The sequence below is a fragment of the Stomoxys calcitrans genome, chromosome 4, assembly GCF_963082655.1.
Source record: "Stomoxys calcitrans chromosome 4, idStoCalc2.1, whole genome shotgun sequence".
In the NCBI taxonomy this organism is placed as follows: Eukaryota; Metazoa; Arthropoda; class Insecta; order Diptera; family Muscidae; genus Stomoxys; species Stomoxys calcitrans.
This window is the reverse complement of record NC_081555.1, coordinates 31,785,997-31,811,978: the sequence shown is the minus strand read 5'-3', so window position 1 is coordinate 31,811,978 and position 25,982 is coordinate 31,785,997. Positions and strand designations below refer to the sequence as shown.

Here is a 25,982-nt window from a genome sequence, read left to right as displayed (position 1 = left end):
ATGTATAAATACTGAGTGCCTATGATGCTCGATATGACAAGGTGAGTTATTGGCCATGTATTGTGTAGGCCATGTGGGGAAGATAATAAGACTTTGGAAAACCTCCTATGTTAATTCCCGACTTATGAATTCTTCAGCAGACAGCGCTATGGCTACTTTGACTTTTTTCGTGGTAGGCTGCACTGATATCAGTAACAGAAGCTTTTAGTTGTCCTCTTATTAAACGGACGACATTTTGAAAGTAATTCAGCTTTATAATGCGGACCAGGCTATATAAAGGAAGTCCTTCACTACTAAAACTTAAATAGAGCTCTTCTGGTCTCAAAGTACTTATTTAAGGGCATTTTTCATAAGGTAGGTATGCCCCCTAAACTTTGGCTCTTTCGCATATTGCTAGCTTTATTCAATCTTATCTCCTCGAAATAAAAACACCTTCTACGGCTTCGTCGTGTTTCGTCTAGTAGTTTTACGAGTTTTGTTTTTTTTTATTATTATTATTTAAGATTTTTCATACATAACTTAACATAGATTTTGAAATTTACAATATTAAATATTGAATTTTTTTGTTTTTTGTTACATTTTCTCTTGGTTTATATGCTTTTTTTGCTTGTTTGTTTGTTTGCTGGCTTGTCTGCTTGTGCTCGTCGTATGTTCGGTTCGCGGGTCCCGTAAATGAGGACCAACTACTTCGTCTTTGTATATGTATATATATATGGGCTGTGGTGGGTGGTGGTGGCGTTTGTGTGGTGGCTTATGGGAGAGGGCGGGATATTTGTAGTTATATGTATATGTACTATAAAGAACTTTGCTTGTTGTATATGAATATATATACAATCAATGTATTATTTTTATATAATACATAAGGTAATTTAGCATATTTTTGCTATACGTATGCTATGGGCATACACATACATATTCACATACAGCTGGCTGTTTGGATTTTGTGGAGCATTGAAGTTAGATAGAAGGATGGGAGCCTAAATTGCATATATAAAGCCCTAAACATCATGAAAAAGTAAGTAACAAGAGTCAAGCTTTGCAAGATAAGCTTTTCAGTGAACCTTACCCCATCTATAGGCTAATGCAAACACAGATGTTCAATATATAAAGATGTACTTTGCGACTCTGTGCAAAATGAGCTAAGTGCAAAGATTAGAAATAAGAGAAGAGAGAATTTTGAGAGTACTATAAATGAGAAATGAAATTGATTTAGCAATTCTTCATTCCATTCATTCATTTTAGCATATTTTTTTTACAAAACACGTTTTATCTTTCTTGTCAAGGCGGATTAAAAAAGGTGGTCTCACGCGTTAACAGCCGTTAACAGCTGACCTGGTATTAAGATGATGACGCATTCTCTTTGTTGTTATCTTCTTTCTCGCATATTCTCTGCTCATGTAAGTACACGCATATACACACGCACATAAATTTATTTGCGTGTGTTGGCAAAAGAACGATCTGCTTGATGACAAGATGGCAGATTACGCCATGTGATTTGTGGTTGTTGTACAAATGAGACCACCTTTGTTTCGCCATGCTTTCTTGTTAGCTTCGTTTTGCTAAATAACTTGTGTTTTTCTAGTTTTTATGTTCATTTATTTCATTTTTTTCTCTCTTGAAAAGACTTATGAAGGAAACAACAGAAGGGTCAGATTTCTAATCGTTGCACCTAGCGCCCATTTTTTTTTTTGGGAGAGAAAATGAACATCTATAGCAATCTACTGTCTATGAATGCAAATGCTTAACTATCATGTCATATAAAATCATAACGGTTTGCATTATTGCTGTTATCGATACTTTCAATGTTTTCTTTAACAGCTGGTATTCGATTACTTGTGTCACTTACGTCTTGTTGACTTTTTGGGGCTTAATATCACAGACATTGAATACATAGATAAACCATCGACTCTTTTTTTAAGAGGCCCCAAGTACAAAGATTAGAAATAAATGAAGAAAATTAAGAGAAGAGAGAATTGCAAGAAAACTATGCATGAACAGGGAATATAATTTAGATTGTTTTTAATCAATTGTGGATTTTTTTTCGCTTTTAAACTTTAAATTAGTAAACGAACTATGAATGAGCAATGAAAGTGATTTAGCAATTTTTCACTCCATTGTGATAATTTGTTTGCTTTTAAACATAATTTTTTTTTACAAAACACCTTTTAATTTTCTTGTTAGTTTACTTGTGTTTTTCTACAGTTTTTATGTTCTCCCAATTCCCTTTTCTCCTCTCTTAGGTGACTCTCAGGATTCGCTAATAGAAGGTAAGGTCACTTACGGAAACATAAAGTCAATAGGCGGCCCCATGAACATCATTAAGGATGTCAAATCTGCCGATTGAAAATGTCATCAAATAGGAGAAAACATAAACAAAGAATGAATTTTAAACAAGTAAAAGCGTTCTAAGTTCGTCCGGGCCGAATCTTGGGAACCCACCACTATGGATTCTGCAAAAATAAGGGAGCTATATATGGTTATAGATCGATTTGAACCGTACTTGGTGCAGTAGTTGAGAGTTATAACAGAACACTATGTGCAAAATTTCAGCCAAATCGGACAAAAATTGCGGCTTGTAAGGGTTCAAAAAGTCAAATCGGGAAATCGGTTTGTATGGCAGCTGTATCAGGTTATAGACCGATTTCGACAGTACTTCGCACAGTTGTTGCAAGTCACAACGGAACGCTAGGTGCAAAATTTCAGTTTACAAAAATTGCGGTTTATTTGGGAGCTATATCAGGTTCTTGGCCGAATTGGACCTTACTTGGCAAAGTTGTTTAAAGTCTTACCAGAACACTATGTGCAAAATTTCAGCAAAATCTAACAAAAATTGCGGCTTCCAGGGGCTCAAGAAGTTAAATCGAAAGATCGGTATATATGGGAGCTATATCAGGTTCTTGGCCGATTTGGACCTTACTTGGCAAAGTTGTTTGAAGTCTTCGCAGAACACTATGTGCAAAATTTCAGCAAAATCTGACAAAAATTGAGGCTTCCAGAGGCTCAAGAAATCAAATTTTAAGATCGGTTTATATGGGAGCTACATCAGGTTATAACCCAATTTTGACGCCACTTGACACATTTCTTGAAAGTCATAATAGAACACAATTTGCAAAATTTCAGTCAAATCGGACAAAAATGGCGGCTTTCAGGTGCCCAAGAAGTCAAATCGGGAGATCGGTTTATATGGGAGCTATATCTAAATCTGAACCGATATGGTCCATTTACAAGCCGCAAAGACCAACATCAATATTAAGTATCTGTGCAAAATTTCAAGCGGCTTGTTTACGCGTTCGACCGCTATCGTGATTTCAACAGATGAACGGACGGACAGACATGGCTAGATCGAATCAGAATGTTGAGACGATCCTTTATGGGGCCCCAAATCAATATTTCGAGCTGTTTCAATCAGAATGACTAGATTAGTATACCCCCATCCTATGGTGGTGGGTATAAAAAGACAAGTTGACAATCTCCATGCCAAGTACTGCCAAAAATTACAAAAAAAATTTACATCGGCTGATCGCTTGGCTTAACCTTATTTGGGGTGAATCCTGGGTGACTCTTAAGAATGAAACAAAAGAAAACCTCAGATTTCTAATCTTTGTTCGCGGTGGCCATATTTCATTGAGAACAATGGGCTATCTAGTATATGGAGAATCTGTGTTCAAAACGATCAATCGGAGTGAATAATTGTTGTGTTTTTTTTAGAACTATATAATACAATTCACGATTAATCGTTTCTTATTATCTGTTATTGCATGTTATCGATAACTTGCCAGCAAAACTTGGCACTGATATTTTATCCAGAACATGTGAGTTGCACTGGATATGAATGACTAAAATGGAACACAGCAAATATGAGCTATTCTTATTTTTTTCCTATTTAAAATTGGAAACGGAATATACATAAAGTCAATGGCATGTTTACTTTTATTTTCGAGAAATTGGTGTTTGGGACCACCTTTAAATAGACAAACAAACAAATTGACATGACAACAACTATATGTATTGCTGTGTTTTCTTCAAGTCTTAACCAGTGCAAGTCAGATAAAAGACATTCACTGCCAAGTAGAGCTGGCAAAATATCGATGACACTATCGATATTTAATTTTTTGACTAAATATCGATTGATATTTTTCCGATGGATACTATCGCAACAGTTACTTTTTTTGCAAAATGGTGGCGCAATTTTGCAATTCACAGGATATCCCATATGTATGTATGTGAGTGGTATGCAAGTGTTTTTGTGTGGTGGTGGTGGTGGCATCTGTGCAGAAATTGTTTTGCTCTTGGTTTATTAAATGCGTTATAATTTTTCTTCTCAGGGACATGAGGGACACATTAACAAACAAAAACGAGACAAACAAAACAAAAGACGAAAAATAACGAAAGAAGAACAAGATTAAAAAGAAAATAAATAAAAAAAAATTAATATAAAAATAAAAATAAATACGAGTATATTTAAAATAATAATAATAATAAAAAAGTACTAACACAGTATAATGGATGTGTACACAAAGATAGCTTCCCTTTCATAGACTATTTCTAATAAAAATAAGAAACAAAAAAATAAAACAACAGTAGTGTAGGGAGCATATATAAAAGGGAAACAGGAAGTTTAAAAAAAGGAAAGACTGACCAGAAAAACCCTACAAAACGAAGGACAAACTGAAAAGATCCTTAGATCTTGGTGATTATAGTTTCCTTTTCTATCAATCACTTTGTTTCTCTTTGTCAGTAATTTTTTTTTCGTTAATTGATTTTGATTTTGGGATAGTGGTTGTTTGTTGTGGTGGTTGATGTTGCTGTTGTTTGTGTTTTGTGTTTTTGCTTTCTTTTCTTTTGTTGTTGTTGTTGTTGTTGTTTCTTTACTACTACATCATGGTTACATAGTTGCCATTGCCGGTTGTTTGCCTTTGCTGTTGCCGTTGTCGCAAAACATGTATAATATATAAATAATAAATATGCTTAGTAAAAAATATATTAGGAATAATATATAATATATATATATATATATATATATAGTTTTTTTGTTTTTCTATACATAAACAAATAGGCATGCTAAGTGGTGCACACCGTCGTTGGCGGCGGCGGCGGCGACGGCACATTCATCATGCATATCATCATCATCGTCATCATTATCATTATCTTCATCATCAGTTGCTCGCTCTATTTTCCCCATTCTCCTTCTAACCACTATCAACAGCATTGTAAACATGTTCGGAACCGCTGCATTCGTTCATTGGATAACACAACAGCCCTTTTTCTTATTTTTCTTTTCGTCTATAACAACATGACTAGCCGACGTAGGTCCAGGTACCACTTGCTTTGAGACTTGAGCTAGAGATGTAACACCATTGTTTTCTGTTGGTTTAGCGGCAGCTCCTCCTCCGCCACCGGCTGCTGCTGCGGTTGGCTGCACCCTATGAGTACCATTTTGTGCGGACTGATTTTGCGATACCTGCAAAAACGCAATCGTATTAAAGCTTGATGCCCTATAGAAAGAGTAACCAACTAACTCAATTGTTACTTACATTGGATTTTGTTATATCTTCAGTTACTACCGTACCATTGCTAGTACCATTACTCTGTGACTTTCCATTGGCTATCGCATTATCTTCTGTGGGTGTTATGGGCTTACCTCCTGCAAAGACAAGAAAAAAATCAATTAATGGAGGTATTGAATTATGGACGAGATAAAATGACACAGAGGAGCTCCAGGATCTTTTGGTTATATATGAAAAAATTAGTGTGGGGGAGGTTGAATGTTGTTGTCTACGCGAATGAAGTCGTCATCATTTATTACGAATTTCGTTCAGAGGACTTTGTGGAAGCTGTCTGTATGGACGAGTGCCAACTGACACAACATAAACCTCAGAAAGACTGAACCAAGACGTTGGGCCCCAACGTAATCTCAACATTGACACTGAAGAAACTAGATTTACCTGGAGTCGAGTACCTTACAACTGTTCTCAAACTGTCTTTGAGCACTCTTACAGTACCCAATGTCTGGAGAATGGGCAGATACCTCCGCTACTCAAGCCTGCAAGGACCCTAGCAAGGGGGGAGTCATACAGACCGATCTCCCTTCTCTCACCAGTAGCCAAAACGCTTGAGGGACTACTCCTCTCCAGCCTCGATAGAGAATTTTCCATTTGCCGAGCATCAGCATGGATTTCGTAGATTGTATAGCACAAGACTGGAAGCCACCATAGCGCAGAGGCGTAGCATGTCCCTCTATGACACTGAAAACCTGAATTCGAATCCTAGCGAGAACATCAGGAAAAAATTTTCAGCAGTGGTTATCTATCCCCTTCAAATGCTGGTGACATTTGTGAGATACTTTGGCACGTTAAAACTACTCCCAAAGAGGTGTAACACTGCGGCAAGCCGTTCAGACTCGGCTATAAAAAGCAGGACCCTTATCATTGAGCTTAAAACTTCATTCGGACAGCACTCATTTATATTTGAGCAGTTTGCCCCAATTCCCTAATGGAGTGGTTATAGGTCAATTTGCATAGCACATCAACTGCTTCTGCTTCTGGACGGGCGCAGCGTCTAAAGGCACTATAGACGATGTCGGGGAGGGAGTGGCGTCCCGAATAAACCGTCAGGTTGGAAGGCTTTAGCATCGTGCCCGCTGAGGTCGAGACTAGATAAAAGATGGAAACAGCTTCTTCCAAGTATGGAGAAGGCTGGCAGACTCTGCTGGGTCCTGGCCATTAAGAGGACCAGGCACGACGATTATTTACTACAGGAGTCTTATCTTTCCCACATCTGCATTTGGAGGTGGTTATCATCGTCAAGCTCCTGTAGGTGAGCAAGTTCGCTTCGGTTCGAAGGACCGATCGCCGCAGATACAGGTTTGGCCACTGGTTATTTAGAGGCGCCAATAATTCGCCTTGTCATATCGAGCATCAATGGCACTCAGTATTTATGCAAGAGCCGTTGCCGCCCGGCCGCTCACTGAGAGTCTTCGCTCGATACCAATGATTATCCTGGACTGCGGTTGCAGTTACTCCGTGTGGATCATTCTACTATCCGCAATCTGTGGACGCACCCAATAGTTCGCAGCTGAGCTTCTCGTGACAGCGATGAATATCGCACAGATCGTATTTCAAAGTTCCAGCCTGTGTGGTGCTAATGTTGTCGTAGCTACATTTGCATGTGGAGGTGGCAAGCTCGTTCAGGTCCAAAGGAACGGTCGAAGCGGGAACAGGGTGGCCATTGGTTATTTAAAGGCGCCTTGGCATATCGAACATGATGGGCTCTCAGTATTTATCAAGAGCCGGTGACGGCCGCTTGATATCGCTGATTGTTAGCCACTCCGTATGGAGCATTCCACTATCCGCAAACTGTGGACGGTAGCTCGCAGCTCTCGTGAGGGCTATGAGCTCCACACAGATCGGACCTCAAAGTCCCAACCTGTGTGGTGCTCACAGCTATGCTGTGTCGTGGTCCTATCTTGTTGTTGTTGGTGGTGGTGGCGGTGTTGTTGTTGGTATTGTCGTTGTACACTGAGGCAGCAGCCCTTGCCGATGAAGGACTCCATCGGGTCAATCTGGTACGGGCAACCGGTTGCCATGCGATGGACTCCTATCTTGTTAACGGATTAAGAGCAGTTTTCCCGGTAAGAGACTTTTGGGCTGGGAGTATACCCAACCTTCCTATGGACCTGAACCAGCTTGCTCACGACCATAGCTGCCTGCACATATATACATATGGTCCCTTCCTGAACCTTCCGTGTACACCAATGGATCGAAATTGAATGGGGCACTGGGCAGGAGTCTTCAGTGAGTTCCTTGGCATCAGGCCATCACACAGATCAATCAGTCTTTCAGGCGGTATAGCGTCTGAACGTACTGTAGATGAAGCCCGATCGTTTCTTCACGATATGCATGGAGAGTGAGATGGCGCTGAAGGCTTTATCATTAGGCCACGTGAGATCAAGATTGGATATAGGAGGAGCTTCTTCGAACCATGGAGAAGGCTATCGGACTTTGCTGGGATTTGGGCCATCAAGGTGTAGCGAAGAACGAGACAACCGAAGAGCTCTCCAGGAATTGGTCGCTTATAGGCGCGGATCGTTGTTGTTGTTATAGCCACATTTTTATATGGAGGTGGCGATTCTCGTCAAGCTCCTGTAGTTGAGCAAGCTATTGGGTTGCCCAAAAAGTAATTGCGGATTTTTTAAAAGAAAGTAAATGCATTTTTAATTAAACTTAGAATGAACTTTAATCAAATAAACTTTTTTTACACTTTTTTTCTAAAGCAAGCTAAAAGTAACAGCTGATAACTGACAGAAGAAAGAAATGCAATTACAGAGTCACAAGCTGTGAAAAAATTTGTCAACGCCGACTATATGAAAAATCCGCAATTACTTTTTGGGCAATAATTGCGGATTTTATAATTCCAGTCAAAAGGACCGATCACCGCGGGAACAGGGTGGGCATTGGTTATTTGAAGACGCCAATAACCCGCCTTGTCATATCGAGCATCATAGGCCAGCGCCGTCCGGCCTCTCACTGAGACTCTCCACTCGATATCGCAGTTTTTCCACGACTGCAATTGCAGCTACTCCGTATACGAAGCACTCCACTACCCGCAACCTGTGGGTAGTGGAGTACTTCGTATACGGATGTCCTTTTTAATGTTTAATGTCATTTTTTCTGTATATTGGCAAACGGCATTGCCAACTCCCTTTAAATAAACTGTTCTGCAGGGGACAACATTTTCGGGTGTTCTTTACATCCCTCACGGTTTGCATATTCACTACTATAATAAAACAGGTTCAAAAGAGCCCATCTACATCTATAAATACCAAAGCGTGTATGACCTTAGCTTCACATTAAGCTTTTAGACCTTTACTAGCTGCTTAGCCTCGGTAAAACTTTATCCTGCTACAACAAAATGGCAACACTTTATTATTAAATTTGCCTTCTGATGAAGTAACCTTTTAATCCTTAAACAAATGACTTGGTAAATGTGTGCGTGACTTGTAATGCTAAATTTGCCATATAGCAACCTGCAGGTCATTTGTGTCATGGTTAAAATATTTGTGTATCTTTCCATAGATATTTGACATTTCGAGTTTTAGTATTGCAACCCCACAAACCAACCAACCAACCAACCAAGCAAACGAATGTCCAAGCAGTCCTTAAAGTGGTGTAAATTTCTTTCTTAAGGTAAGGACAACAACACGCCCATTGTCATTAGCATAAAACTAACATAAAATGTAGAGAATATGGAGCATTGGGAGAGGTAGGTAGATAGGCAAAGTGTGACACTATGCACAAAGAAAACAAAACAAATCACTTTGCCATATATTTATGAATATTAGCTAATTTTAAATTGACCTCTTAAATTAGCTTTGTGCGTGAAAATGTGGTAAATTGGCAGCAATCAATGTTGACCTTACTATAACATGGGTGGAGGGTAGACATGCAATGGTTTGATTATCTTCACCCTCCTTATAGATCCTTAAAGTATAGGCTCCTCTATAAGGACTATTTAGATGATAAAGCTACAAAAACCAGTTTTTGTAGAGATGGCCTTCTGCTGATAAACATACGGATCATAGGGAGATTTTATCTAATCTCTTGTGAGAGTAATGTAAACTTGTTCCAATTAAGGCGCTTGACTCAAGACTGAAACCCCGTTTAACTAGGTTCTACGAGTCCACAACTGAAAGTAGTTTTGTTTAAGTTCGATTTTTATACCCACCACCGAAGGATGGTGAGTTTGCAGCACATCTAAGACGACCTAGCCATGTCCACAAAAACTAGCCATGTCCGTCCGTCTGTCCGTCTGTCTGTTGAAATCACTCTACAGTCTTTAAAAATAGAGATATTGGACTGAAACTTTGCACAGATTTTTTTGTCCATAAGCAGGTTAGGTTCGAAGATGGGCTATATTGGACTTTATCTTGATATAGCCCCCATATAGACCGATGCGCCGATTTAGGGTCTTAGGCCCATAAAAGCCACATTTATTATTCGATTCTTCTGAAATTTGGGACAGTGAGTTGTGTTAGGCCAGTCGACATCCTTCTTCAATTTGAGTCAGATCGGTCCAGATTTGGATATACCTGACATATAGACCGATCCGCTGATTTAGGATCTTAGGCCCATAAAAGCCACATTTATTATTCGATTTTGCTGAAATTTGGATCAGTAAGTTGTATTAGGCCCTTCGATATCATCCTTTAATTTGGCTCAGATCGGTCTACATTTAGATATAGCTGCCATATAGACCGATCTCTCGATTTAAGGTCTTGTGCCCATAAAAGGCTTGATCGGTCCAAATTTGGATAGAGCTGCCACATAGACCGATCTCTCGATTTAATGTCTTGGGCCCATCACAGGGGCATTTTTTGTCCGATATCGCCGCAATTTGGGACAGTGAGTTAAGTTAAGCCCCTCGATATACTTCTGCAATATGGCACAGATCGGTCCAGATTTGAATATAGCTGCCATATAGACCGATCTCTCGATTTAAGGTGTTTGACCCATAAAAGGCGCATATATTGTCCGATGTCGATGAAATTTGGGACAATGAGTTGTGTTATGCCCTTCGACATCCATCTTCAATTTGGTCCAGATCGGTCCAGATTTGAATATAGCTGCCATATAGACCGATCTCTTGATTTAAGGTTTTGGGGCCATAGAAGGGGCATTTATTGTCCGATTTCGCTGAAATTTGGGACAATGAGTTGTGTTAGGCCCTTCGACATCCATCTTCAATTTGGTCCAGATCGGTCCAGATTTGAATATAGCTGCCATATAGACCGATCTCTCGATTTAAGGTTTTGGGGCCATAAAAGGCGCATTTATTGTCCGATTTCGCTGAAATTTGAGACAGTGAAGTTATGTTAGGCTCTTCGACATTTTAAACGCCTACTGTACGAACATCCAGAACTTAACAACTCTAGGCTATAGTTTCTCGCTGACCATTTTCTGGTGCAGATATGTTATTCCATCGATAAAAGCCAAATCTTCATACGATTGTTATCCCAACGGCTGTTATAGCATTGCTACTACTGGCACGGAATACCTGTGAGCACCACAGAGGCTGAAACATTGAGGTGCGATCTGTGTGGTAGCCATTGCTGTCACGAGAAGCTTAGCTGCGAGCTACCGGGCGCGACCACAAGTTGCGAATGGGCGGAATGTTCCATACGGGGTAGCTGCAATGGCAGTTGTGGACAATTAGCGGTCTCGAGCGGAGAGTCTCAGTGAGAGCCTGGGCGGCACCGGCTCTTGCACAAATACTGAGTGCCTATGATGCTCGATATGACAAGGCGAGTTATTGCAGCCTTTAAATAACCATTGGCCATCATGTTCCCCCGGCGTTCGGTCCTTTGAATTGGAACGAGCTTGCTCATCTACAGCAGCTTGACGAGGATCGCCATCTCCACATGAAATCTGGCTACAACAACATTGCTACTCGTTTATCGAGCATCTCCCTCTAAAGTTAAACCTACGAAAGTCAACTAGAGATTACCATAGGTAATCCTAAAGCAGGAGTGGAACAGATGGACTTTTCCCTACATATGAGACTATCTCCAAAACTACCCTGCTAGTGGTGGTAGCGATACTTTATCATAAAAGTATGCCCCTTAGGTGAAGGTGTTACGCGGATATATCCCTATTGATCCAAGGTTTGTAGTTAGGGATATTCGCTTATAATCGAGCGGAATCTCGTTGATACCTGTACACCTCAACGAGTAATAGGCGACTTTGCCAAGTCCTTGTCGTATTAGAAGGGATACATATGGTAAAGGCCACTATAGCGCAGAGGTTAGCATGTCCGCCTATGACGCTGAAAGCATGGGTTCGAATCCTGGCGGGACCATCATAAAATTTTTAGCGGTGGTTATCTCCTCCTAATGCTCAGACGTGGTCTCATTACTCCGGTCATTTCAGCTTCAACTATTCAATCTGAAGGTCCAATTCCTAGCCCATACGCAGTCTGAGCGCTTCATAGAGAAAACCAGACTTTTCTGAATCTTACAATTGGCGAGTCACTGCCTGTTCTGAAAGACCTTTAGATGTAAAACAGGGACTTAGCCACGCAAAATATCGATCTAGAGATGGGAAACGATAATTAATGTATTGGACTCAGCCTGAAAAGTGTTCTGGCGGACATGATAGAAAATTTGACATTCTCAGTGAACTTAGAAATTCCCTAACGTGGAAAAGAAATCGACACTCCTTCGAAACCATCAAGGACCGGATTCCAGGGTCTGTGGGGGAGTTGAAGAAAGCAGCCAAAAACCAAAAAAAAAAACTCAATTAAATCGAGGAATATATCAACTGGTTCAGCATTTGTCGAGAAAGCAGCCAAAAACCAAAAAAAAACTCAATTAAATCGAGGAATATGTGAACTGGTTCAGCATTTGTCGAGAAAACCTCCAATAAGAAAGGTAAACGGGTAGAGAGGACGAAAAAACGTCCACAGGTTGCGGATAGTGGAGGAGGGGCTGGAGGGGCTGCAACAGCAGTCAAGGACAACCACTGATATCGAGCGAAGAGTCTCAGTGAGAGGCCGGGCGGCACCGGTTCTTGCACAAATACTGAGTGCCTATGATGCTCGATATGACTAGGTGAGTTTTTTTTGGCCATGAAAATTTCATTAAGGATCAGGGAATACTTCACCCATATCAATGAATGCAGTCCGATTAAGGTTAAGCTCAAAGATAAGGGGCCTTCTCTTTTATGCTGAGTCCGAACGGCGTGCCGCATAGCTATACCACTTTGTAGAGAAGTTTTAACATGGCAGGATGCCTCACAAATGTTCACGACGGAAAGCGAGTTATTGGCGCCTTTAAATAACCAATGGCCATTCTGTTCACGCAGCGATCGGAACAAGGTCCGATCGCTGGAGAACTGGAGCTTGACGAGGATCTCCACCTCCACATGAAAATGTGGCTTCAATAAAAACAACAAATGATGGTTGGTGTTTCTTACCAAACCTCTGTACTCACGACACGATTCGGGCAGGATACTTCTGTCTCAGACTGGAGGACTCACCTACTACTTTTCGAGGGATTCTCTGAGGATCCGGCGTCATACCTCGTGAGGTCGAGACTGGTTAAAATATGCAAGGTGGTTCTTTGAGCGATCGAAAGCTGAAGACGACGTTATTACAAGTCTTCCTCTTATCTACGAAGGTTTATTGGTAAGAAAGAAACCGACTTCACACAAAGGAACCAATCCGATTTAAGTTATGACAAGACAAGTTAGACAAGAAAACAAATACCCTGACGAAACTCTCCAATAAGAAGATCGAAAGGGTAGAGAGAATGAACAAATGTTTTTTTGTGCTCTTAGACCAGCCGCAGTAGTCATATTTTTGTCTAAGTGTGGTCCGATTAAAGTTTAAGCTCAATGGTAAGTGGACTCTTTTGTTATGCCGAGTCTGAACGGCGTGCCGCATAGCGGCACCACTTAGTGGAGAAATTTAAACATGGCAGGATAACTCACAAATTTAGCCAGTATTAGTAAGGGAACAACCGCTGAAATTTTTTTTATGTTCACACCGGTGTTTGAATCAAGGTGTTCGTCGTCATAGGAGGACATGCTTACCTCTGCGCCACGGTGGGCTCCAAGTATATGAGTTAATTTATTCGAGCTTTATCGTGATTTTCATCGCGAATAGAAAGACATGGCTAGATTTAAGGATTAGGTAAGGTTTTAGTGCTAGTCTGCAATTAGACTCACTTAAGGTAAGGTTTTACTGGCGGACTGCAGTCAAACTCACTTAGACTCTACACCTTATAAGATCTTGGATACTTGCGAAGCTTGCTATTGTACTTCGCAAAAACCCATCCCACAACAAAATCTCCATTCTTGGATTTCCATATATGTAACTCTATTTTCAGGTACACTTACCACTTATCATTTTAACAATTTCATCAGCCTCTCTAGATAAATCGCCACCAGGGCGAAAGGGATTATCCCAGCCAGAGTCAGTACTATAACGAGCATCAGAACGACAAGAGAAAATTTTCATTAAAAGATGACTTTGGGTAATTGGTATAAAAACATATAAACTCTACTTACCTTTGCTGTCTGTCATAACCGGGAATTGGTGATGCTGTCGTCATTATGTCGTCTAAATTACAATTATAATTACTTAAAGAATTATCTAAGTTATCTTCGAATTTCGTAAAATACTCGGGAGGGCAAATTTGTTGCGGTTTACTACTTTGATATATTGATACTCGCACTATAGAACGTTCTGACCTAAAAGAGAAGAGAAGAAAGGAAAAATTAAAATTAGTCTAATATAGGGGGAAATAAAAAAGTTATACAAGGAATATAAAGACGAGTGGAATGCAATGGAGTTAAAGTTTTTTGAGTTCCATTACCAGATTTGGAAGGATAATCAAATTGACACCTTTTAAAGGAATATTTTCTATGAAAATCAAAGTTTAGATCAAGTTTTTCATAACAATTAAAAATTCGACTTAATTTTCCATAAAATTCTAAGTCCTAAAGAATTTTGTTTTAAAATTTAGTAAAATAATGAAAAATTATCAAAAAATCCATAAAAATAAAATTTACCTTAAATTCAAGCTTTTAAAAAAATAAATTTTTCATAAAATCAAATTTTTCATATAACAAATTTTTTTTATAAAATTCAAATTTTTAATAAAAATTCAAGTTTTCCATCAAATTCAAATGTTCCAAAAACATTAAAATTTTATTTTTTTATAAAATTAAAATTTTCAATAAAAATTAAAATTTTCAATAAAAATTAAAATTTTCCATAAAATTCAAATATTCAAAAAAAAAATTCAAATTTTCCATAAAATTCAAATATTCAAAAAAAAAAATCAAATTTTCCATGAAATTCATTACTTTCCAAAAAATTTAAATTTTAAATAAAATTAAAATTTACTATAAAATTAAAATTTAAGTAAAAATATAATTTTCCATTAAATAAAAAATTTCCATAAAATTCGAAGTTTTCATACAATTCAAAATTTCCATAAAATTCAAAGTTTTCATAAAATTTAAATTGTCCATAAAATTCAAATTTTCTACAAAATTAAAATTTTTCATAAAAATTCAATGTTTCTATAAAGTTCAAATATTCCATAAAGATCAAATGTTTCATAAAATTCAAATTTTCCATAATTGAAATTTTCCACAAAATTAAAATTTTCCATAAAATATCAAATTTTCCATAAAATTCAAAATTTCAATCAAATTCTAAGTTGTCTTAAAATTTGCAAATTGCAAATTTCGCTCATGAACATTCCACTAAGAAACAGGAGCAAACTTCTCACATATTAATTAATGCAGCCCGATTCATGTTTAAGCTCAATGATAAGGGACCTTCTTTTTATAGCTGAGTCCGAACGGCGTGCTGCAGAGCGACACCTCTCTGGGGAGAAGTTTTTACATGTCGCCGGCATTAGGAGGAAATAACCATGGCTGAAAATTTTTCTGATGGTCCTGCCAGGATTCGAACCCAGGCGTTCAGCGTCACAGGCGCACATGCTAACCACTGCGCTACGGTGGTCTCCATAAAATTTAAACTGTCCATAAAATTCAAAATTTCCACAAAATTCAAATTTCCACAAAAATTAAAATTTTTTATAAAATCTTTTTCTTGTATATAAAAATCAATTTGTGTTTGTTTGTCCGCTTAACCGATTTTCTTGAAATTTTCGCAGCTGGTGCATAATGATACCGTGGTGAAAATAGGGTACTACCTTTTTTTTTTTTTTTTTGGGGGGGGGGGGCGGGCCCTCCCCTTACTCCAATTTTCAAAAACGACAGATCTCGGAAATGGCTCTATTTTAGTAACCTAGAACCAAAAATTTGGTATCCAATTTTCGGATGGGGTACCTAGGGTGGGGCCGCTCCACCCCCAATACCCACCAAATATATTTATAGACCAATCAGGACAATATGGGACTCAAATGAAGGATATTTAGGATAAGAAAACGTATCTGATTTCCAATTGTCGGATCAAGTGTTAGGGGGACCACCCCAACCCCCAAAATACCCCTAAATCGAACATATTGGGTTGCCCAAAAAGTAATTGCGGATTTTTCATATAGTCGGCGTTGACAAATATTTTCACAGCTTGTATTTGCGAGTAGAATACGAATCTCAAATAAGGGACTAAGTAACTGGGGGACCACCCCCTCCCCAAAACACCCCCCAAATAGGACTTATTTACTGGCCATGGCAAAATGGGGCTCACATAAAAGGTATAAAAGGCTATGTATCTGGGGGACCACCCCCTCCCCAAAAACACCCCCAAAGAGGACAAATTTGCGACCATAGCAATGTGGAGCTCAAATGAAAGGCCTATAGGAGTAAAGCACAAATTTGATATCAATATTCGGGAAAAAGTGTGTATAGGGCCACGCCACCCCCATAACACCACCCAAAAAAGACGTATTTGCTGAAGATTGCAATATGGGGCTCAAATAAGAGGTATTTCAAAGTACAATACGAATCTGATATATATTTTCAGAATACGAATCTGATATATATTTTCAGGGCCAAGTCACTGAGTGGCCGCTTTATTCTCCAAAACACCCCCAAACCGGACATGTTTGATGACTATGGAAATATGGGGCTGAAATGAAAAGAATTTGGGAGTAGACAACGAATCTGGTATCAACATTCGGAACCAACTGTCTAGTGGTCGTTCCACCCCCATAACAACATGGTGAACCGTATTGGCTCACCATGACAATTTTGGTCTTAAAGAAAGTGGAGCTCGATATTGGTAGTTTTTAGGGCCCATGCCCCAAACTGGACATATTTACTGACTTTGGCAATAAGGAGTTTAAATAAAAGGTATTTCAGATTAGAAAACGAATTCGATATCCAATTTTGAGGCCAATGACAATATTGGGTTCAAATAAATGATTTTTGAGAGTAGAGCACGATGCTGATATATTTTCAGGACTAAGTGTTTCTGGGACCACCCCAACCCCCAAAACACCCCGAATTCAGGCATGTTTACCGACCATGTCAAATGAAATGTATTGGGGAGAAAAACACAAAATTGATACCCACTTTTCTGGGGGTCTACCCCTTCCCCAAAACACCCAACAATTAGCAATTATTTACTGACCATCGCAATATGGGCCTCAAATAAAGGTATTTGGGAGTATAATACGAATCTGATATCCAAATATTTGACCAGGTATTTAGGACACCACCCCCTTCCCAAAACACCCCCTAAAGGGTAAAAATTTACCGACCATGCCAATATTTGGCTCAAATGAAAGGTATTTGAGATTAGAAAACAAATTTGATAATCAATTTGGGGACCAATTGTTTGGAGGACGCCTCATCCTAAACTCCCCTTAATCCAATGGCAATATGGGGTTTAAATAAATCGTATTTGAGAGAAGAGCACAATGATGATATTTTTTTCAGAGCCAAGTGTCTGGCCCCCGAAAACGCCTCTAAATCGGACATCATGAGAATATCGGGCTGAAATAAAGACTTTTAAGAACGGAGTACATCTAACATCCATCTTAAATTTCATTTAAGTTTGGTTATTAGTTTAGGTTGTTTAAGTTATTACTAAATTTTTTATAGCTTTTTTCGGAAAATATTAATAAAAAAAAACTTTGAAAGATTTGTATCTTTATTAAAATTTTTTTGATTTATTTTTATTGTATTTTATTTTTATTTTTTGAAATTTAAATTTTTACCAGTGCAGGCCTCCCTTAAGTTGTATTCCATTATACTCCCTTTTATTGTCGCATCACATTTGTCTCTGTATTTCCATTTAGTATTATTTTGCTTTTATGCTGACCGACATTTTTATCGATTTCCAAATGAATTCATTTGACATGGGTGGTAGGAGGCAGAGGAATGGTGTTATACAGATAATAATCACTGTTATATGAGAGCAAAATGTTGAATGTGAAATTGTTTGGAGTACAATTTCAACTGCTGGTAGTCATGGGACAACATAAAAATTATAATGACTTCTGCGCACAACACCACACAACTTCCTTTGAGTTGGGATACGTGTCAACGCCTCAAAAGGACTGACAAGCATATCCAATGAATACGGATGTTAATCCAGTTGGAAAAAAAAAACGAATAAAAATTCTTTTGAATCCTTATGAAGAGGAGTTTTTACAATGAGATCTTATGAATATTTAATACATTAATTTGCTCAAAGATATTTGATGGTACAGTTTAGAAGAGCTGTAGGAGGCTTAAAAAATATTTGAAGAATTGGAGGGAATTTGTTTTAAAGGCGATTAAATCTTTACAAGAAGCAAAATAGAAGACAGGTGCAACGTTTTATGGGAATCTTGGCCATTGTATAGTCCGGGGTCATAGGTAGACATGATAACCTCTGCGCCATGGTGGCCTCCAACATCCTTGGTAAATACGGTTTAAACTGTGTATAACCTGATATAGCTGCCATAAAAATCGATCTCACGATATCAGTCTTCTAAGGCTTTAAGAAGATTAATTTTTCGCATGAATTGGCAGGCATTTTGAACGTAATGTACACATGCCCTTCAACTTAGTTTATTTGTGATTTTTTTCTTTTTGTCATTGAAAATATAAGCCTAGAATGTATAACAGTATTACAATTTCGAATAATAACTGTTATACAACAAGAATTTCGCTCAAAATGTTTTATGGCAACATTTTCTACTCTTCTATTAATTGGCCAATTTATTTTTAACCAATTTCAAAAAAATGCATTTACATTCATTGAAAAAAAATAATATGAACTTTTTTACTTTAGTATAACACTTTTCGAATTATTTGTTTAACTGTTATACAAACAGATTTTTGCTCAAAACGCCATAGGGAAACATTTTTAAATCTACCTATTTAAAGGATAATTACTTTTTAACTAAAAAAATTAAAAAAAAACTATTACAGTTGTTATATTGTGCTAACTGTTGTCCAAACTCACTTTCGCTCGAAATGTCATAGCTAAAAAATTAATAAGAAGTAGTACGTAAAGCATTTTGAACATTTTAGAATATTGAGCTAACTGTTGTACAACCCAAATTTTGTTCAAAATATCATATCAAAAAATTTTATTTATTAAATCAAACACTTTTAATCGCATTCTAAATGTTTAGTATTATGTATAACTGTATAACACTGTGGGTTAACTGTTATACAATCTGAAATTCTATTTAAAATTAAAGGAAAAAATTTTAAAAATATCATAAAAATAATAAGTAATAGCCAAAGATTTTCAAATAATGCTGTTAACTGTTATACACTCAGTATTTCGCTCAAATGTCATATGAAAAATTTTTAGGTTAATCTTTTTAATCAATTTCTAAATGTTTAGTATTATGTATAACTGTATGACACTGTGTGTTCACTGTTATATAATCTGAAATTCTATTTAAAATTAAAGGAAAGAATTATGAAACATCATAAAAATAACAAGTAATAACCAAAGATTATCAAATAAAGCTGTTAACTGTTATACACTCAGTATTTCGCTCAAAATGTCATAAGAAACAGTTTTACGTCCATCTTTTTAATCAATTTTTAAATTTAAGTATTAGGTATAACAGCATAACACTTTGTGTTTGCTGTTATACAACTTGAAATTCTATTTACAATTTAAGGAAAAATTATAAAAATAAAAAATCATAAATATAAAAATTAATAACCATAGATTTTCAAATATGCTGTTAACTGTTATACACTCAGTCTTTCGCTGAAAATGTCATATGTAACATTTTTAGGTTCATCTTTTTAATCAATTTCTAAATGTTTAGTATTATGTATAACAGTATAACACTTTGTGTTTGCTGTTATACAACCTGAAATTCTATTCACAATTTAAGGAAAAAATTATAAAAATAAAAAAATCATAAATATAAAAAGTAATAATAATAAGTAATAGATTTTCAAATATGCTGTTAACTGTTATACACTCGCTCTTTTTAACTTAACATAACCTAACCTTACAATACCTTACCTTAAATATTTGTTGTTTCTTATTGAAAAATCGAGCTCGATTTTCGAAAAAAGTTGTTAGCTGCCATTCAACGAGTCTTTCGCTGATCATCTATTTATTACATAATTAATCTGTAGTTTGAAATTTAACAAAAAGTATTATTTTTACCAGTATAACACTTATAGGGTGCGATGAAAACTGTTATACTATTAGACTTTTACCCATTTTATTTATTAAATAATTCACTTTACACCAATTTCAAAAGGTCTTTTTTTTTTTGTTTATAACAGTATAACACTTTTGAAAAATTATGTCAACTGTTATACAACCCAAGTTTTGCTCAAATAGAAAGAAGTTATCTTATCTGAAGGGATAATTAGTGTTATATTGTTAAATTGAATAACTAAAAAAATATATTTAAACACATCCTATAGCTAACACATGGTTGATTAAAAGCTATCCTCAAACTTCTTTTATTCAGATAAAACAGATTTTGGTAAATAAGTAACTTTAGCATGCTTCAACAAATAAGAATGTATTGGTTAGAAAAGTGGTCCCCTTTTATGGGATGATTTGTTATATGCCACTTTTGTGATTTGCTCAAAACAACCTAAGGCCAAATGTTTGAAATAGGCCTTGGCCTTTTGCAACATAGCCTCGAGTGGTATTTTATTTGCCTGTGACAATAAAATGACTTTAAAATGCTATCACAGATGGTCATAGTAGAAATTGTAGCTGGGGTAGAGTTACCCAGCAAACTTAAACACTCTTCGTAAAATGTTCTCCTGAGCCAAAACTTCACGATTAATAGCATAAAGGCAAAACTTCAATAAAACTTTTCCTAATGACAATATTTCCGTGAAACTTTCTCAAAAATAAAATTAGCATGAACATTTTATTAAAGACAATTTTTTTTTTTGGGATATCATTTTTATGCAATTTTATAAAACAAAATATCCATGAAGTTTTCTCTTTCACTACGTCGGGATCATAGGGGCACTGCAATACCCACCACCGAAGGATGAGGGTATATTAATTTTGCCATGCCGTTTGCAACACATCGAAATATCAATTTCCGACCCTATAAAGTATATATATTCTTGATCAGCGTAAAAATCTAAGACGATCTAACCATGTCTGCCCTCAGTCTGTTGAAATCACGCTACAGTCTTTAAAAATAGAGACATTGAGCTGAGACTTTGCACAGATTCTGCTTGTTTTTTGTCCATAAGCAGATTAAGTTCGAAGATGGGCTATATCGGACCATATCTTGATATAGCCCGCATATAGACCTATCTGCCGATTTAGGGTCTTAAGACCATAAATCCACATATATATCCGATTTCGCCAAAATTTGAGACAGTGAATTGTGTTATGCCAGTCGACATACTTCTTCTTGTCCGATTTTGCAAAAAAATGCGGGAGAGTAGGTTGTGCAGGGCCAGTCGACATTCTTCTTCAATTTGGCCCAGATCGGTCCAGATTTGGATATGGAAGCCATATAGACAGATCTCTCGATTTTAGGTTTTAGGCCCATAAAAGGCGCATCCATTATCCGATCTCGTCGAAATTTGGGACAGTGAGTTATGTAAGGCCCTTCGGCATCCTTCTTCAATTTAGCCCAGATCAGTCCAGATATGGATATAGCTGCCATATAGACCAATCTCTCGATTTAAGGTCTTGGGCCCATAAAAGGCGCATTTGTTGTTCGATTTCATCGAAATTTGGGACAGTAAGTTGCGTTCGGCACTTCAAATTTTTTTTTAATTTGGCTCAGATCGGTTCAGATTTGGATATAGCTGCCATATAGACCGCTCTCGATTTAAGGTTTTGGACCTATAAAAGGCGCATTTATTATCCGATCTCGCCGAAATTTGAGACCGTGAGTTATGTTAGGCCCTTCGACATCCTTCTTCAATTTGGCCCAGATCGGTCCAGATTTGGATATTGCTGCCATATAGACCGATCTCTCGATTTAAGGTCTCCGGTCCATAAAAGGCGCATTTATTGCCCGATTTTTCCCATTTTTGGGACAGCGAGTTGTGCTAGGTCCTTCGATATCATTCCTCAAATTGGCCCAGATCGGTCCAGATTTGGATATAGTTGCCATATAGACCGATCTCTCGATTTAAGGTCTTGGGTCCATAAAAGGCCCATTTATTGGCCGATTTTGCCCATTTTTGGGACAGCAAGTTGTGCTAGGCCCTTCGATATCCTTCCTCAATTTGGCCCTGATCGGTCCAGATTTGGATATAGCTGAAATACAGCCCGATCTCCCAATTAAGGTTTTGGGCTCATAAAAGGCGCTTTTATTGTTCGATTTCGCCAAAATTTGGGACAGTGAGTTGTGTAAGGCCCCTCGACAGCCCTCTTGAACTTGGCCTAGACAAAATTTCCATGAAATTTTCTCTAAAGACAAAATTTCCATGAAATTTTCTCTAAAGACAAAATTTCCATGAAATTTTCTCTAAAGACAAAATTTCCATGAAATTTTCTCTAAAGACAAAATTTCTCTAAAGACAAAATTTTCACGAAATTTTCTCTGAAGACAAAATTTCCATGAAATTTTCTCTAAAGACAAAATTTCCATGAAATTTTCTCTAAAGACAAAATTTCCATGAAATTTTCTCTAAAGACAAAATTTCCATGAAATTTTCTCTATAGACAAAATTTCCATGAAATTTTCTCTAAAGACAAAATTTCCATGAATTTTTCTCTATAGACAAAATTTCCATGAAATTTTCTCTATAGACAAAATTTGTATGAAATTTTCTCTAAAGACAAAATTTGTATGAAATTTTCTCTAAAGACAAAATTTGTATGAAATTTTCTCTAAAGACAAAATTTGTATGAAATTTTCTCTAAAGACAAAATTTGTATGAAATTTTCTCTAAAGACAAAATTTCCATGAAATTTCCCCGAAATTTTTTCTAAAGACAAAATTTCCATGAAATAATGAACCCATATATAGACCACGTTTAAGACTGATCTCAATTCATCACACTCTGCCCCAGCTACATTTCACTTTCAGCTTCAATGATTTTTGTGAACATTGACTCCTCCTTTAATAAAAAGCAGAAAAAAAAATTGAAATTAGATTCACATTAGCCAACTATAACAAAGCTATTTGCTTGCCAATTGTTTGGCATTCGCAGAATCGCATTCACAGAGTCAAAATTTTTAACACATTAGAAAGTCGTCACCCGACACTTTTCTATGCATTTCGACAGGGGAGCAGACAGATGAACTGACAAGGACAGTCAATGCAATAAAATGTTGCGCAAAAAACAAAAGGCCCACAACAACAACAGCAACGTAATTCAAAAGTCAATGCGGTGGATGGGCCTTAATTAAAAGTGTTCATAAAACGATGCTGTGGTGTGTGTGTGTGTGTGTGTCTCTTAATTATAGGCAAAGGTGAATGAATGGGCAGAATGGGTGGATGGGTGGGTGGGTTATAGCGTATCGTATAAATCTTTATGTGCCAGTTTTAAATGCAACAGTGCCTTCATTGTTATTTTGCCTCTAAGGTGAAAAGGGGGTGGGTTTTACTGCAGGCGCAAGGAGAGTGAAACAACAATAGAATCATTCTATGGCCTAGCCAATTCGTATTTCGATTTTGTATTTCATTTTTGGCAACACATTCAAGTCATGGATGCTGTTATTATGGCCAAATAATCGCCTGGCCCCCATAAAAAATACAAAAAAAAACACAACAATAACCAGCGGCAGCAGCAAATTTAAAGGCATTAAGAGAAGATGCCTATCTTGTTGTCTGCCTTCAGAAAAATTCGTATGTGGTCGTTTTTCGCATATGTAGCAATTGAACTGACATTGACCAGCCGTGGTTTGCCTTGACGAAACCACCAATTGCATCCAGTCAGTCCAGTTCAGCAGCAAAGATTCTTTTGGCTGTAGCATGTACAGATATTCTCCTGCCACATGCCAACAACCTTGAAGTACCTGATTTGGCAAAAGACAAACTGGGTCAAGTTGAGCTTATTTGCAAAAAAAACGAAAAAAAAAACTAAACAACCATGCATTACACATTCACACACATAGCCTCATAGTGGATTTGAGAAAAGGAGACTTGAGTTTCTTGCTGGTTTTTTTTCAGCGAAAGTAAATGTGTCTCAAGTCAATGAGAATTCATACATAAACAATGATAATATAAGGCGTGGGATGTATTTAGGGCACGTAAACGAATTTTAAATGAAGCACATGCTTGTTTGGTGATGCTCTACGTGATAGAAATTTTGAAATTTTCAACCAAAAGTAGAAATGCCAAAATTTATGGCTGTTATGGAGCTTATGTAGGGAACAAAAAGCTTGTATGGGTCTAGCTGATATTTTTTTTGTGCTAACTTGGGACATAAATGTTTTAGAAATTTATTAGGAAAACAAAATTTGCAATGTTTTCATTTTTATCAGAAGGACTGTTTAAAAAAACATAAAAAAGTACACAACAAAATTTCTTTAACTAAAAAATTATTTGAAAGCAAGTAATATACTGCTGAGGCTTCAAAGGTGTTGTCAGAGAAATTTTCTCTAAAGACAGAATTTCCACAAAATTTTCTTTAAAGACAAAATTTCTATAAAATTTTCTCTAAAGACAGAATTTCCATGAAATTTTCTATAAAGACAAAATTCCATGAAATTTCCTAGAAAGACAAATTTTCATGAAATTTTCTCTGAGACCAAATTCAAAAGAAATTTTCTCTAAAGACAAAATTTTCATGACATTTTTGCTTAAGACAAAATTTCCATGAAATTTTCTATGAAATAAAGAAAATTTTGTATTTAGAGAAAATTTGATGAAAATTTTATCTCTAGAAAAATTTCATGGAAATTTTTTCTTTAGAGAAAATTTCATGGAAATTTTGTCTTTAGAGAAAATTTCATGGAAATTTTGTCTTTAGAGAAAATTTCATGGAAATTTTGTCTTTAGAAAAAATTTCATGAAAATTTTGTCTTTAATAAAAATTTTATGGGAATTTTATCTTCAGGAGAAGCTTCATGGGAATTTTGTCTTTAGAGAATATTTCATGAATAGTGTTGCCAACACTAAATTCAGTAGCCTGCAATAGGGTTTTAAAGAATTTATGGATATTTTAATAAAATTTTTAATGTTTTGCAATACTTTTTTGATCCATGCGAAATTTGCTGGAAAAAATTATTTACTTCATTCTATTTTGAACATAAGACACTGAACATACCTATTCAAGTAATAGATATGAACATACCCATTTATTATTGTAGAGTAAATGGTGTTGCCACCTTTTGATTTTACAAACCCAAAATTCCAGCTTTGGAAACATTTTCTCAAAATACTAAGTTTTAATGAAATTTTCTTAAAAATTCTATAAACTTTTTACATTTTTATAAAAATCTGATTTTTTTGTAGTGTGAATGTTTAGTTTCCAATTCTCTGTCTCAAAAAGGGCAGGGCTTTGTTTATTTTTGCAACATCAATTAATTAACCCACTTAACATACGTTGCATTCTATTACTGTGGTAGGCAATATTTCAAACTTCATTCAAAAATAAAAGCCCTCAAACACGTCTATTTATCTAATCGGAATGCAAAGTAGCCATAAATGCAAGCAATAAACTAACAGCAAAAATATCGCAAAAAAATTTTTTTAATAGAAAAAAAAAAACAAAAACAATGAACGTCGTCAAACAACCTACTGTTAATGCCCATAACAGTTGTGAGCTGAAGTGAATATTAAATAAAAATAAAAATCACAAAAAAAAACATCAACAAAATGTGACTTACATAATCAACTACCAGCTAGCTACCCCAGCCACCAACCAACCCACAAACAATAATAACCGACTAATAAAAATTAAAAAAACAATAGCCCCCTTTAACAAAAAGGGGCGATGGCGCGAAAACACGGCATGAAAGCGTTATTTAAGCTGCTGGCAATAAAAATTGAACAAAACAATAGTTTGCAACAAATTATTGCATTACGAAATGCACTAAGAGAAATTGGTTCGTTAAAAACAATTTGAATGTTACAAACACAAGCCAAAAAG

General features: G+C 36.6%; 1 protein-coding gene across 1 annotated transcript in view; it reads right to left on the bottom strand.

Moving 5' to 3' along the window:
• Positions 1–4,251: 4,251 nt before the first annotated feature.
• The window catches only part of LOC106084543 (WD repeat-containing protein DDB_G0292056), a 98,089-nt gene continuing 76,358 nt past the window's right edge, over positions 4,252–25,982 (bottom strand). Inside the window, exons 3-6 of the mRNA XM_013248294.2 lie at positions 14,064–14,246; positions 13,893–13,975; positions 5,535–5,644; positions 4,252–5,461 (exon numbers count right to left, since the gene is read on the bottom strand). Coding sequence (XP_013103748.1) covers positions 5,240–5,461; positions 5,535–5,644; positions 13,893–13,975; positions 14,064–14,246 — 598 coding nt within the window. The 3' untranslated portion in view covers positions 4,252–5,239. The remainder of the gene's footprint in view (positions 5,462–5,534; positions 5,645–13,892; positions 13,976–14,063; positions 14,247–25,982) is intronic.